This window comes from Myotis nattereri, assembly GCF_964212035.1.
Source record: "Myotis nattereri genome assembly, chromosome: 9".
Taxonomy (NCBI): domain Eukaryota; kingdom Metazoa; phylum Chordata; class Mammalia; order Chiroptera; family Vespertilionidae; genus Myotis; species Myotis nattereri.
In genome coordinates, this window is record NC_138084.1 from 34,058,144 (window position 1) to 34,073,915 (window position 15,772).

Below are 15,772 nucleotides of genomic sequence, written 5' to 3' on the forward strand. Positions count from 1 at the left end.
ATTTGTAAATGAATGGGTGTAGCTGTATTCCAAAAAAACTTTACATAAAAAAAACAGGCAAGCTTGGCCAATATGGCTCAGTGGTTGAGCATCGACCTATGAACCAGGAGCTCATGGTTCGATTCCCGGTCAGGGCACATGCCTAGGTTGTGGGCTTGATCCCCAGTAGGTGGTGTGCAGGAGGCAGCTGATCAATGATTCTCTCTCATCATTGATGTTTCTATCTCTCCCTTCCTCTCTGAAATCAATAAAAATATATTTTAAAAAATGAAATTAAAAAAAGCAGGTGATAAGCTGGATTTATCCCATAGACACCTAATCTAGGATGCAGACCCTGGAGTCAAGCATCTCACTGACAAAGCCCTTGGATTATGGTTTGGAATTCAGGGTGGAATTTCAAGTAAGTGGCCAGTTTTGTTTCCTTACAAAACCCAGATCAAGAGCAGGAGGGAACTTTAGAAGTTCAGTCTCTATCTTTGATACCATGAACTAAACCCATAGCAATGATTTATCTTCTTCCCTGCAAACACTGTTCAGCCAATGAATACTCTTGGGACACGGAGGTGCCAGGATGCTCAGCCACACCTAGAAAGTAGCTCTGCAGTAATAGTGGTCATCTTCTAAGGCAGTGGTTCTCAACCTTCCTAATGCCGTGACCCTTTAATACAGTTCCTCATGTTGTGGTGACCCCCAATGTCATTGTTACAAATTGAACATAATTACAGCATAGTGATTAATCACAAAAACAATATGTAATTATATACGTGTTTTCCGATGGTCTTAGGCGACCCCTGTGAAAGGGTTGTTCGACCCCCAAAGGGGTCGCGACCCACAGGTTGAGAACCACTGTTTTAAGGCAATAGAGAAATGATGGTCCTTCCAGGCCCTTCTCAGCGAGTGTATTTCTCAGCATAGGTTTACAGAGGGGAAGACTTAGAACCATAAACCCACATACACTTGGCAGCTGCAGGACCTCAGGAAAGTGGCCACGGCCTGGTGCTGAAGCTGGAGTTGAGGCAGAGTATGGTGGCAGCTGCGTGGCCACCAGGCTCCTAGCTCCTCATAGATGAATGCGGCTTTTGGGCCCTCAGGGACCACTCTCCACTGCCCAGCAGCCTTTTGGCACTTGGCCTGCACTGCCTAGTTCTGTGGATCTGTGAGTGAACAAGTTTTCTCTCTCCTGGATCATAAGCTTCTCAAAGGATAAATCTATATGCACCTTTAGGACACACAGAGGCCTACTACTTGCTTACTGCAAAGTGCTGTCTCCACCTTTTCTTACCTCTCCCTGTGAAACCACTTTTTCCCAGGTTCCCCATCTTGGAATTGCCTTTTCATTGTTTCTTGTTTCATCTTCAGTATCTAGTCCTTATATTATTCATTTCTCTTTTGGAGAGCATCACCGCTGTGGGATGGGCCTCGCTCCTGGGTTATCAAGCACGCTCACCTTCCTCTCCTCCCATTCCACTGACTGCCACAGTGCTTGCCAACACCTGCTCAGCATCCCATCATGAATGGGGTGTTATCATTTTCCAGTGTGAACTACTCAGCATCACTTCTTAGTGATATTAGAAATTTCCCATCAGAGCTCGGTGGCTTTTTACAAAGAAGACTGCCCAATTAGGCGGCCAGATTCCTGACCCTGAATATGCCACTCATGTGCCCACCCAGCATGTGCCTGTCTTTTCTAGAAGCAATGCCTACCTTCATCACAAACCCAAGCTTCAACCAAGTTCAAAAACTCTCTTGCCTGCTTCAGCCCATGTACTTTCCCTTTTCTCTATTATAAAGAAAACAGGCTTCTCAGAGACTGTGAGATCATCAAGGTCAAGGGCTGGTTTACCCTGTTCTTGGATGGTCTCAGCCAAGCACAGGGTATGCAGTGGCTGATGGCAACCTGGTCATCGCTGACCCCACATCTCCCTCCTGAAGTGTCATCCTTCATTCCTGTTGGGTTGGAACAGAACAGCTACCCGCTGGGTCGGAGCCCCACTAGAGCCAACTGGAACACAGAGCCAGCCCCATTCACCTGCAAATCCAGTGGCAGCAAGAATTAGCGGTCGTTTTTCCTTTTCCTATGATTATGTCCCATTACGTTTGCAGGACCTGGTTTCCAACTCTCCATTCCCCAACTTCAGATGGACTCATAATAACTACTTCCTTCTCAATGGCTGCTCTTAGAGACTTACACTTAAGTGACAATTCTGAGCCCTCTCTTTCAGTTTCTGTGCCAGGAACTGTCCTGAGTTTCCTCACGATCCCACAGCAATCCCTGGAGATAGATATGCCTCCCTTCCACGGCCTAAGTCAACAGAGACCAAGAAGCTAAGTGAATCTCCTGAGCACCACCAAGTGCCAGTGCAGCAGTGATTCTCAACCGGGTGCCCCAAGAATTTTTAAGACATGCGATACCTATTTAGTCAGAGCACTTTTTCAAATAGAAAAATGACAGTCAACACAATAATGGCTGTCCAGTGTGAATGAATCAAAATTATACCAATTTTTTTTGTTAGATTGGCAAAAAATATATTGTTGTGGTGTGCTGCAGAATTTTAGTCATTAGTTATGTATGCCATGAGAAGAAAAAGGTGGAAAATTGCTGAAGTAGAGGTCCAGGACTCACACCCAGTAAACTTCCGTCACTCCTATGAAGGAGCAGTCCTGCCCGAGGAAGCTTCCATCAGGAGCCAAAGGGCCTGGTCTCCACTACACCCAGGCAGTTTTGTGATCGGAGAAGCGAATGCTTTGAAAACCAGATCTCGGCTCTCCTGCATTCCTGGGGTGCCAGTGTTCCCCGTCCTCACTGGGAAGCACCCTGAGCCATACACCAAGTCACTAGAGAGTGGAGCCTCCCACCGAGTTCCCTTTAGCTCTGGGCTGTTTGGGTTTAGCCTCTTTATTTAAGGCAGGATTTCTCAGTCTCAGCACTATTGACAGTTTGGACTAGAAATTATTTTTGTTGGGGGTGGGGTGGGGGAGAGGCAGTTCTGTGTACTGTAGGTTGTAACTATATACACCCAATGATGTAGGATGTTCAGGAAGCAGCACCCTGGCCTCAATCCAGGGATGTTTAGTAGCATCCTCCCACCTATTTGTGACAACCAACTATGTCTCCAGAGATTATAAAACATCCTCTGGGGGTGGTGGGGGGTGAGAATGCTCTGGGTTGAGAACCACCAGTTTAAGGGAACAACTAGAAGATGCTACTTGCCTGTGGATTTCCATGATTTCCTCAGCAATCATTCGACCTATTTTTCCTGCCCCAGCCCTGGTTCCCCCTGGAATCCCTGGGACAGTGGGGTGGGTCCTCTTTGGGCCACCTACAACAAAGGAATCAGAGAGTGAGAAAGGGGAAACTGAGGAAGAAACACTACTGTATGTTAAATTACAATCAGTTCATCCCATGATGCACTTGAAGTTCAACCTGAGGGCTGTGCCTTAGGGCTTATGGTTAGAACCACAGCTTGGCAGGAAAAGGCTCAGGTTTCCTTCCAGGTTCAGAGGCAAAGCACTGAAGAACCCAATTCCTCCCCCCCCCCCCCCCCCCCCCCGGCTCAGCATACCCTCACTGAATGCACTGTGCTGCACAGATAAGGCAGCTCCCTGCCCTCGAGGCTCACAGCCTCTGGGGTGGCAGACAAGATGAACAGTGGCAAAGTGGGACAAGTTTGACAAGTAGGCATGAGGCACCCAACTCATCCTGGCCAGGGGCAGCTTCCTGAAGATTTCAACCCTGAGCCGAGTCTTGAGAGAGGGAGCATACATTAGCTTGGCAGAGAGGCAGGGAGGGGGAAGCATTCCAGGCACAGCAACCAGTAGATGCAAGGGTACTGAGGAGGACAACACTTGGGAGACCACTCCAAGAGATTCATCGTGAATGAGGATGAAGCAGTGATGGAGGCAACGGGGGAGGCGGGTACCAATCAGACCATGAAGGGCCTTGGATGCCAGACTAACAGATTTGGACAGATGCACAAAGGAATCAGGAGCACCAACGGACCCTACACAGAAAGGCAATGACTCAGATTTGGTTGTTAGACAGCCAGCTGCATGGAGGATGAACTGCAGCGGAGGATGGGGGCAGGCAGAGTGAGACGGGTTAGGAAGTTACCAGGCACAGATGAGAGGGTGAAGGAGTGGCAGTGGTGATGAGAGGTTTGAGACAGAAGAGGCAGGTTCCATGTTCAGACAGAAAGGGAGAGCAGGAGATAAGGTTTCTGGCTTAAGCAACCAGAGGGGCTTGGGGAGAATTGGTTGGGATGTGCTGACTTCCTGGTGCCTTTGGACTCTGGGTGGTCCTTTCCAGGAGGCAGTGCAGAGACAGACCTGGAGCTCAGCGGGGCCTGGATGCAGGTCACCCATGGAGGGGGTCCTGCAGAGCACGTGCAAGTGCCCACGGAGGACGTGGCAAATGTGGAGAGCAGGGGGCAAGGCCGAGTCCTGGGAGGGAGCCCCGGGCACAGCACCCCCTCCCACACAGGGGCCTGTGACAGTCATGAAAGAGCACGTCAGTTGCATCACAGCCAGCGGGCAGCACGAGGGAGAAGCAGGAGAGGAGCCAGACTTTGCTATTTCAAGAGCTTCCAGGACCCAGCAGCCTCCAGAAAGACAAAACCAAGTTTCGGGTATTCCAGGCTCAGAGGGAAGGTGAGAAGACCGTGTCCTTCGTGCTCATCCTCGCGAGGCCTCCCTTGTTCCACAAAACAGGGTGGCTGGGGACCCCAGATACCAGAGGCCTTTTGTTCACAAGCAGCTTCTAAGGGGCAAGCCCCATGCCCTGGGCAACAGTTACCTTCTCCAGGGGGCAGCATGCCGTCCATGCTGTGGGGGGACACTGTGAGCTGCGGGAAGCCTGGGTCCCTGCCTTCCAGGACGCTGGCTCTGTGAACATCCCAGCAAGAAGGAAACGTGAGTCAGGCCTGCTCAGACCATGCACCTTTCACCTTGGCCAAGATGTCCGGTGTCCACTCTGGACCTGGACAGGCCAGAAAATGAAGTGTCTGTCTGAGTGAGTGGCCCAAAGGTTTCCTCGCTGAGCGGTAACACGATGGATGGCATCCTGGCCTTTGGCCTCACTGCCTGGGGGCCCTTCTGACCAGTGGTGACTGCAGCAGCCCCTGCCCCAGCTGCAGGCCTGCTCCCTGCCAGCCTGCACTGCACCTGCCCTAGCCCCTCGCTCAGCCTGAACCACAGGTGGGGGTTTGGACACCACAGGGAGGGAGATGTGGGGAGTGGCCTGGCCAGAGCAAAGGTCTTTCCCTTCCCTGCTTCTCTAGCAGGTGGCATTCCAGCTGTAATGCTCAAGCCACCAGCCCGGTGGCCCCCCCCTCAGCCAAGGCCAGGCTGAGCTGATGCCCATGGGAGCCTTCCATGGACGGCCAGCCCTTCCCTCAGAGATGCCCCGGGAGCCCCGGGTAAAGGGCCTGCAGAATTCAGAGGTTGGCTGCTTTATCTGGAAGGAGGTGGTATGGGTTCCTGGAGCAATACCATAGGCCTGGGGCCTGCACAGTATGAGTACTAAGCTTGTCCCCTGTTAACAACCCGTTTGGCTTCTGCAATCCTGAGGCTTCACAGGGTATTAGCAGTTGGCACTAAAGGATGTGATACTGGCTGTGGCTGCACCCCTTTCCCTGGTAAGGAGCCCAGGGCATTTCGTGTTGAAGCGAAGAAACTTCTGACATAGGAGAAACACTTACAAAACAACAGTGTTGGTTGAGACAATGTATTCTACTTCCTTGGTCCAAGGGTTCATGAAACTGAACCATCGACTCCGCAGTGTGATGAAAGAACCATCTTTGATTTTAAACTTATAGCAGTTAGTTGTAATCTTTTCTCTCGTCTGTAAAACTGCAAATGCAAAGAAACCATGAACATTGTTGTTTCCTCAGGTGAGGGTATGAAAAGCACCAAATCCTAACGCATCGGGCTCCAATGCCACCTCTCCAGTAAGCCAAGGTCGTTTCTAAGGGGCTGACTCAGAGCCTTGCGATTCAGTTGCGAGTCTGTCCCCGTTTCCCAGTGTATGAGATGATGGCTCCAGGAAATGTCTGGCTGCATTGCAGACATCGGCCAGAATCAGTGGTGACGTGGACACCAGCTAATGAGAAGGCGCGGTGCAAAGGGACCGTGTTCTTCTCATCTCAAAGCCCGAGGCAGTACAGCTCTTTTAGGACATCTTCATCCAGAGAAGTCACTCACCTATTTGAACCTATTCTTTTATGTAACTAACACGAAACGAGCACCTTTCATGTGCCAGGCCTGGAGATAGGAGACAGACTATGACACTTGCCCGCAGGAGAACAATGAGGCAGCTATGCAGAGGAGGCGACTGGGGCCTTGAGGGATGAACAGAAGTTTGACAAAGGGAAGAATGCAGCAGTGCCCAGTTGTGACAGGGCCAGGGAGGCGGCAGGGGACAGTGAGATGGTCGGCGCGGCTGCGCACAGGCCTGGGCAGGCAAGGATGGGGGGTGAAGCTGAGGAGGTAGGTTGGGGCCAGGTGGTAGAGGGCCTTGAACGCCTATCAAAGGCATTTGGCCTTGAGTGTAAAGGTGAGTTTTAAGCAGAAATGGGACATTGTCAGGCTTGGTCTACCACAGAAATGGGTTAACTATGGACAGAAGAGGGACTGGGAGCAGAAGGGAGGCCTGTCAGCAGGCTCTCGCAATTAAAAGGTGGGCACAAGGGCCCGAACCAGGACAGTGGAGGTGGCAAAAGGGTCCTCTGTGGACATTCATGTCTGAGGTGAATGAACCGATCTGGTAAACGATAACGTAAAGGAAGGGTCAATACGGGTTTCTCTCTGAGGAGGCTGCATATGTGGCCGTGCCATTAACGAAGAGGTAAAGACAGGCAGCAGTGCAGGGTTTTATGAAAAAGAGAATTAGAACTGTTGGGCCGCACCAAATCTTCAGGGGTCCAGGTGGATCCTGTGAATAAGGGATGCCCTCTGGAAATCAGCCGGACCTCTGTCCAGAAACGGCTGGGCAGGCAGGGCTGGGTTCTGGAGGGGATGAACAGGGCCGGGCCACCAGCCTCCTCTCCTCACAGATTCTTGGCCTCGAGACCCCTGGGCTGGCTGAGGCTGCAGCCCTGGGGCTGATTTCCCGGATGTCCGTGTGGACCAGTGCAGAAGCGGGGCATGCAAACTTAGCGTCCTCTGTGCAGCCGGCTTACCTTGCCTGTGACACTCTGCGAGATGGCCTATGTCATCTTGGTGAAAATATTCATAACATGATGTGCCTAGAAGTTCTTGTGGTAAATATGCCAAAATAGCTGTTGCCCTGGAAGGGAATATTAAAATAAAAAAAAGCCAGGCAATTACTCTGTGGAGATTTTATTTATATGTACATATGTGTATGTATACACATGTACATGACACATGATGTATGTGTGTATATATGACAGAGTCAGCCCTCTGAAAACCACCCGGCTTTGGCCTTGTTCTCATATATATATATGTATTTCATGCAACTGAATTACACTAACGTTATAAAAACTCAGGGACAGAACGCAAAGAAGCCTTTCAAAGGGGTTGTTATAACAAGTAATCAAGTTTTGGGAGGTTTAAAAATGGTAACTATATTAGATAAAAATGTGGCAGAAATCTACACCCCAGTGCAAAACTTATCCATTTTACTGCCAACTTTTTATCAGGAAAACCAAACACCAGAAGGTCCAGCAGCAGGAGCCATCAGGACCTTGGAAAATGTCTTCTTTCCCCGCACGGAGTGACTTTGCAGGAGCCTGAAAATGACTAGCCTGCGAATATCCTTAAGAGGCAGCAGAGGGCAGTGGGAAACCTGGGGCCGCTGGGCCTGCAGCCCAGGTCTACTACCACCGAGTGCAAGTCCCGGAGGAAGCCAGGCTCCAGGCTGGGCCTCCGTCCTCCATAAGCGATGAGGCGGACAATCAGTGCTGTCCACCAGAACCTTCTGCGATGATGGCAACGTTCCATATCTGAGCCAACAGCCACATGCAGCTACTGAGTACTTGAAATGTGACCAGTGAGCCTGAGGAGTTTTATTTTAATTGATTAAATTAAAACTTGAGTAGTCACATGAGCTTACCAATAGCCTCAGGACTACTCTTTTCCAAGTCCTAGTTCCCGAATTCCCATCACAGGAGTGGTCCGGGAACATCCCACATGTGCTGTGCCTACGGGTTCTCTGGCCACGGGCATCCAACCACCTACTTCACTAGCTCCACACGCCAAGAATGAGAGGAAATCTCTGCATTTACAATGACATTCTTATGGATCTCAGATTTTAGCAGCGACCACATCACTTCCTCTCGCTTTATTCTTAGGAAAGCCAGCTCGTTGCCCCATTGTCTCTGCTTTACTCGGGGTTGAACTCCCCATTATCATTCAAGAGTAACATGCAGGCACTCACCTCTGGTCTACAAAAACAAACTTCCCGTCGATGGCATGCCGAGAAACATATTCCATAGACTTCACCCTGATTTCCCCGTTCACCGGTTGTGGAACCACATGAGAATGCAGCCGTCCTATCGCGACAAGGCAGCTGAGATTACACCCCTCATTGTCCGGCTCGTTGTCTTCATCCAGCCCCATCTTTGTGGGTGGCCAGCTTTTCAAATAGCCAGTGCTGTGGATTGTGCAGAAGCTTTTTCGATCTGCTAGAAAGTAAAGTCCACGGTTAGTGGCAGTTGGCTTTAGGGGACGGAAAGGAAGACTGAAAATTAACTATCATCCAGTGTCATGTGTGTTTAGTCGAGCTGGTTAAACCAAGGGAGAGGTATGAGTCTACCTGGGGAAAGGAAGGCTGCCCAGAAACACAATGTGGAGGCAGATCAAGAAGGATGGGCTCGGAGAAACTAAGATGGCGGCATAGATAAACACCGGGAAATAGTCGCCTCCCACAGCAATTGAAAATTATCCCAAAGGACGGAGCAAACATCGTCCAGAAAAACAGGAAGGCTGGCTGAGTGTAATTTCTACAACTAGAAGACAAGAAAAGCACGCTGAGAGCCAGAGGAGCTGCGGAGGCTGAGTGCAGAGGTACGGTGGCGGCTCTCGCGCGCGGAAAGGGGGTGGCACCTGAGGACACGGCTGTCTTTTTGAATCACAAGCTCCCGACTGCTCTGAACTCCGGTTCTGGGAAGTCTCTGGGGACCCAGGACTCATACGGGGAGAGGCTGCTCTGTCAGACGGCAGCGGGCGAACTTGAGGGCGGATTTCCCTCAGAGGTGCTTGCAGCCGTTACCGGGACACTGAGACGCGCGACTCTGGGCGCGGAGAATCAGCCATAGCTTCTTTCTCCGCCCTTTTGACTCCCTGAGACCCCGCCCCACCCAGGCTGCAGCAGAGGCTTTTGCATGTGAATATACCTAACTATAGCCCAGCCAAGCAGACCCGGAACTTCCAAGAGAAGGCCCAAGGCCCCGCAGCGGCTTGCATTGCTTCACAGCTGAGCCTCTTCGTGGCCCCGGCTGTGAGGCCTCAGGCAGGGGATGAATTAGCACCTCCTTAGATCCAGGAGCCACTGTACCCAGTGGTCAGAGGGGGACCATTCTCCCACTTCAGACACAGCTGCTTCCCACAGCCAATTGGCCTGGAGTCAATTCCTCCCAGTGATCCTACATCAACCAAGGCACCAAGAGTGCACCAAGAGTGTCCACCCCAGGTAACTGGGGAGGTTGAGCCACTGGGCCCTACAGGACACCTGGCGCGCAGGGCCACTCTATCAACACAGGGAAGCAGCCAAAATGCGGAGACAAAGAAACAGGTCACAATTGTCAGAAACGGAGGAGGACAGACGACTGGATATAGAGTTCAAGGCCACGTTTATAAGGTTTGTCAAGAATTTTATGGAAACCGCTGATAAATTTAATGAATCCCTCAAGGAGTATAGTGAGACCATGGAGGACATGAAAAAGGACCAACTAGAAATTAAGCATACACTGACTGAAATAAAGAATAATTTACAGAGATCCAACAGCAGACAAGAGGATCCCAAGAATCAAGTCAAAGATTTGAAATACAAAGAAACAAAAAATACCCAACCGAAAAAGAAAAAAGAAAAGAGATTCCAAAAATATGAAGATAGTGTAAGGAACCTCTGGGACAACTTCAAGCCTACCAACATCAGAATTATAGGGGTACCAGAAGGAGAGAGAGGGCAAGATATTGAAAACCTTTTTGAAGAAATAATGACAGAAAACTTCCCCCACCTGGTGAAAGAAATGGACCTACAAGTCCAGGAAGCGCAGAGAACCCCAAACAAAAGGAATCCAAAGAGGACCACACCAAGACACATCATAATTAAAATGCCAAGAGCAAAAGATAAAGAGAGAATCTTAAAAGCAGCAAGAGAAAGACAGTCAGTTACCTACAAGGGAGTACCCATCCGACTGTCAGCTGATTTCTCAACAGAAACCATGCAGGCCAGAAGAGAGTGGCAAGAAATATTCAAAGAGATGAATAGCAAGAACCTGCAACCAAGATTACTTTATCCAGCAAAGCTATCATTCAGAATGGAAGGTCAGATAAAGAGCTTCACGGATAAGAAAAAGCTAAAGGAGTTCATCACCACCAAACCAGCATTATATGAAATGCTGAAAGGTATTCTTTAAGAAGAGGAAGAAGAAAAAGGAACTCTTACCATTTGCCACAGCATGGATGGAACTGGAGAGCGGATAAATACCACAAGATCTCACTTATTTGTGGAATATAATGAACAACATAAACTGATGAACAAGGACTGATCCAGAGACGGAGAGGCTTTGATTGGACTGTCGGGCCTTGGAGGGAAGGTAGGGGAGGGTGGGGGCAAGGGGGAAGGATCAACCAAAGGACTTATATGCAAGCATATAGGACTAACCAATGGACACGGACAACGGGGGGGTGAGGGGATGAGCGGGGGGGGGGGGGGGGGTAGAGGGTACACATATGTAATATCTTAATCAATAAAAAAAAAAAAAAAAAAAAAGGATGGGCTCTGGCTCAGGGACGAGGATGTGCCAAGGCTGAGGATGTGCAAAGACTGAGGATGTGCCAAGGCTGAGGATGTGCCAAGGCTGAGGGTGTGCCAAGGCTGAGGACGTGCCACGGCACAGAGCAGAGCCGGTATAAGAAACAGCACGGAGCTCTGTGTGGTTCAGTGAAAGCGAGGGGCTGGGGGTGCAGCTGGAAAGGCAGGTGGGGCCTTGGATTCTTTGCTAACAATTGCGCTGGTCTTTTCTGTTAGGAAATGAAGATCTCCCAACGGGATTTAAGTGGAGAAACAGCAAGATCAAATCAGGGGTTGGAGGCTCTAGAAGCAGAGTGACAGGTGAACTGAAGAGGAGACCAGGAGGAGGATCGCAGCGAGAGGCGAGGGCTGCGCTGGGCAGTGCCCTGAGGAGGCGGCAGGGGAGGATGTGGGAGAAACTGCTGAGAACTCCTGGGATTTGGTATGATTATCCAAGTATTTGGCATGAAAGAAAGCAAATGAAGGTAACTTGATTTCACTTTGGGACATAGTAAAAGTGTGGAGCACCTTGGGTTTCAACCATGAAATCCTTGGAGTGTTTAGCAAGCATCAGGTCTGTGCTAGTGACTGGGAACTGTAGAAACCAAATCCTGTTAAGGATTTAACTTTTCTTCAAGAGCAATGGGAACAGCCAAGGGTTTGAAGTAGGGAACTGATCAGATTTGCATTTTAAAAAGGTCTTTCTGGCTGCTGTGTGGAGAGATGGAAGGTGTGTGGGGTCTACTTTACAAAGACAGGGGGGAACTGAGTGCAGCCTGGATCTAGGGATAGTGGTGAACGTGGAGGTGGATAAACAGTTCAGATACCTTCTGCAGAAGGAATTCACTGTGGCAGGGCTTTGTAACTGTGGGGTGAAATGGGGTGAGGGTGCCTCTCGGGTGTCTAATATGTGCAACTAGGTGGATGGCGGTTTACATTTTGCTGTATTATTAGTTTTTTGCTGCTATTTATATCAAGGAGAAGCTCAGGTGGTTACTTTTACATCTATCATGTTTAGAGATGCCCTTGAGATATCTAAGTGGTAGATTTAATAAGCAGTTAATTTATGAATCTGGAGTTCAAAAGAGAAGTCTAGGCTAGAAATATAAACTTGGCAGTTACTGACATATAAATGATATTGAAAGCTAAGGGATCACCTCTGGATGCAGCAGATACAGAAAAGAGAAGGTGGCCCCAGACAGGTGAGGAGCCCGCAGCAGGAACCAGGAAGAGGCTGGAGTGGCTGAGGGTGGGGAGACGAGAATGGGGTTTCATGGGATCTGAGGAAGAGAACACTTTAAGATGGCAGAAAAATGAAAAGTGACCTTTGCATTCAGCATGAAGGTCACTGATGAATTCAGCAAGAATAGTTTTGATGGACGGGCGGGTTGCTCAAGAGGCAGTTAGAATTGTGGATGAGAGTATCTTTCCCAACCAATGACAACACGCAGAATGCAAGCAGAGGAAGCCTTCCCAGGACTCTGTTGTCCTGAAAGCCCATCAGGGCTTCCAGCTCTCCCTGCCCCCTTCTCCCACGTGGTAGGTAGCGGGCAGTAGGGTCCTGGCTGCGGTCCTGGGACTTGCCGCTCTGGCCAGCAGGGAGACGCTGAGCCAGTGCCCTGCTGAGCGCACCCGTGTAGAAGCGAGAATCACCTGGGACAGGAGGTGGCAGAAGTGTGAAATGGTTACCTTTTTTCTTTGAGCAGGTGGAGGGGAACTCCTTGTCTTCAACCTTTACTGAAGGCCTGTTACACTTCATCCTACAGAAGAAAGAACGCCGTGCTCCAGAACATAACCGAGATGGCCCAGGGGTTATATCTGTTTTAACTGGGAGTCCAGCTGCAAATCAATACACAAAACGTGATAAACTGAGAGCAGTGTTGTCTGTCAGGAGGGGAGTGTGACCTTGAAGAAAGCCTTTTCTTTCCTGCCTCCCTGCTTATAGCGGTGACATGAGAATAACATTTCTCCTCAGGTTAGGCCTTAAAAGATGCCATACGGGTAGGTGTGTGGTCTGGCAATGTTTCTAGTCACGTGGAATGCAGCCCCTGGAGGAATGGACAGGGTGCTCTGGGGGAGAAAAAGAAACAGCACAGGCTTCCTGTCCAGCCGGAGCTCAGGGCTGAGAAGGGGAAATGGAAGTTCATCATGAAAACACAGGGTGATGTATGATTAGTGCCAAGCGAATGGCAGACACAACCTGTGCTTTCCAGGGGAGAAGAACATAGGCTGGGACTTGATGGGCAAGATTTCGATGCTGAAGTGGAAAGGATGAAGCAGAATACTCTTAGCCTCTCAGTCCAGATCCCTGGCCCCCACTTAGGTCTGTGCTGTCTAGTTTAGCAGCTGCCAGCTCATGCAGCTGTTGCACATCTGACGCACAGGCATGCTGGCGGGGTGTGCTGTGCGAATCCACACAGGATTTCAAAGACTTAGAACTAAAAAAGGTAAAAGATCCTCATTTTGGATTTATTGGGTTAAATAAAATATAGTATTACAATTAGTTTTACATTTTTTACTATTTTTGATTGCAAATGTGACTCATTTGTGGTCTGCATTTGTGTTTCCCTTGGACTGTGCTGTGATAAACCAACTGAATTGGAGTCTTGGGGGAGGGGGCAGCGTGACTGTGACCTTGACAGAAACACCGGCTACTTATCACTGCAGAAGCTGCTGCTGCAGATCCTGTTGGGGCAATGCGCGCCCACTGACCACCACGGGTCAGGGCCAAGGCTACTGCCCAGGGCTCCTTCTGGTCTTACCTCCTGCAACCTCCCTCCCACACTGCCGCCTCTGATCTTCCAAGAATGCCAGTCCAAGCCTGAACCACCTGGTCAGAGCCCCTCCCTGTGTCCCCACCACGGAGAGGCCTTCGTATCCAGCCCTCCCCTGCCCATGCATGGTTTTTTCCAGCAGCATCAAGCAGCCGCATGGCAGGCACCACACCTCTGCACCCACCCACAAATCATTTCCTCGGCTCTCTTCCTCTCTTTCTCACCCGGCAAACATTAATTCATCTTTTCAAACCCACTGCAGTTGTCACCTACGCGGTGATGCCTGTCCCGGCGCCCACATGAGAATTAATCATCCGCTCTCTCTGCCTGGCACCACTTCTGTGGCTGCACCTATTATGCAGGGAGCTGTCTGACTCCTTATCTCCAGGACTATCTGGTAAGAACCTCAAAGGTAGGGGCCAAACACCACTCATCTCTTTCTCCTCAGGTCACCAAAACGTTCCAAGGGCCAGATTATAAAGGACACGTCGCAGAAATCGCATTGTACTTTTAGGAAGAAGAGGAGTGCCTTAATGAAAAGGATAGTTTAAAGGAGATTCCTCTGGTGGTATTTCCCTCCAGGGATTAAAACAGGGAGCTTGGAAGCAGGAAACTGGTTAGGCCATGACTGCACTGGGCCAAGATGTGCCAGGAACTGTCCCATATGCTTTATGTATATTATTGTGTTTAATCCTCGCCATAACTCAAAGACAAAGGTACTATTTTGCAGATAAGGAGGCTGAGGCACAGAGAGGATAAGTAACTTGCTCAAGGTCACACAGCTGGCCAATGGTGGAACCAGGATGTGAGCATGACAATCTGACTCCAGAGCCCACATTCTTAACTGCTGTAGTGCACAGCCTCCCCTGGGTCTAAAGGAGAAGAAAACTACAGGCCCTCACATAGGAGGCAGGAGAGGATGCAGGAACAGGAAGCTGGGGGAGTGTGCACAGTGGTTCCACTGCTGCAAGAAGGAAGCCAGGAAGGGGAGCCAATCTAAGGAGGAACCACTGTAGTCAAAGAAAACTAGCTATATTTCATTTCAAGTTTTCTTACTTTTGTGAGGCTGCATGTATACAACTCAGATAAACAGAGATGATTATTTTTGGGGAGAAACAAATCAACCTGGTGTGAGACATTTAGGGGCATATAACTGATTCTGAATTCCTAGGGGAATTTCCAGATTCTTAAAAAAAAAAAAAAAGACTGAAAATCAGTCTGGCCCGGTGTGCTCAGTGGTTGAGTGTCGACCTATGAACCAGGAGGTCACAGTTCTATTCCCAGTCAGGGCCCGGGTTGCAGGCTCGACCCCAGTGTGGGGCATGCAGGAGGCAGCTGTTCAATGATTCTCTCATCATTGATGCTTCTATCTTTCTCTTTCTCTCTCTCTCTCTCTCTCTCTCTCTCTCTCCCCCCTCCTCTCTGAAATAAATAAAAATATATTTTAAAAAAGACTAAAAATCAAAAATAATAAAATCGAAGTAGTTGTTTTCCTCTCAATGAATTTGGACATTGAATGTTTTCTTCTTTATGTAAACAAAACAAACACAAAAGAATGCACATAATTCCATTTTGCCAAAGATAGGAGGGAAGAGAAGGGACCCACACTCTTAACTGAGTGCGTTCTGCGGTCCCTGGGTGTGCAGTTGCACGGCGCTGAGGAGGCAGCAGCCTTCTCTGTACTCACTTTTCGCATCAATGAGGCGCTCCCGGGGGGCCGTGTCAGAGGAGGAGAGCTGCTCCTTGACTTTGGCAATGTCTTTAGGATGCAGGTAGTCAAACAAACTCTGGCCAATCAGATCATTCTGTGCGCATAAAGTATCAAAAATGACAAGTCAACAGCATATAGAGTATAAATTATCTAAGTGCTTTCCCTTTATGTTGTATTTTAAGCATGACAATTTCAAACATTTCATATGAGAACTTGCACACATGTGCACTTTGTCTAGATATGGACATTGGGAGGTTGGTTCTGACAACACAGGTGGGGAAAGGGCTCAATTACATAAATAGTTCATGTTCCTTG

General features: G+C 49.3%; 1 protein-coding gene across 5 annotated transcripts in view; it reads right to left on the reverse strand.

Annotated features, from left to right (window-relative positions):
* BMAL1 (basic helix-loop-helix ARNT like 1) overlaps positions 1–15,772 on the reverse strand; it is a 107,726-nt gene that overhangs the window by 7,695 nt on the left and 84,259 nt on the right. For 4 of the 5 annotated variants that reach the window (XM_081098887.1, XM_081098885.1, XM_081098888.1 and 1 more), the window contains 7 exons: positions 15,434–15,551; positions 12,662–12,811; positions 8,393–8,639; positions 7,176–7,282; positions 5,697–5,847; positions 4,793–4,881; positions 3,212–3,320 (listed from right to left, as the gene is read on the reverse strand). In XM_081098887.1, the coding sequence (XP_080955013.1) occupies positions 3,212–3,320; positions 4,793–4,881; positions 5,697–5,847; positions 7,176–7,282; positions 8,393–8,639; positions 12,662–12,811; positions 15,434–15,551 (971 nt within the window). The remainder of the gene's footprint in view (positions 1–3,211; positions 3,321–4,792; positions 4,882–5,696; positions 5,848–7,175; positions 7,283–8,392; positions 8,640–12,661; positions 12,812–15,433; positions 15,552–15,772) is intronic. The other variant, XM_081098889.1, reaches the window with a different exon arrangement.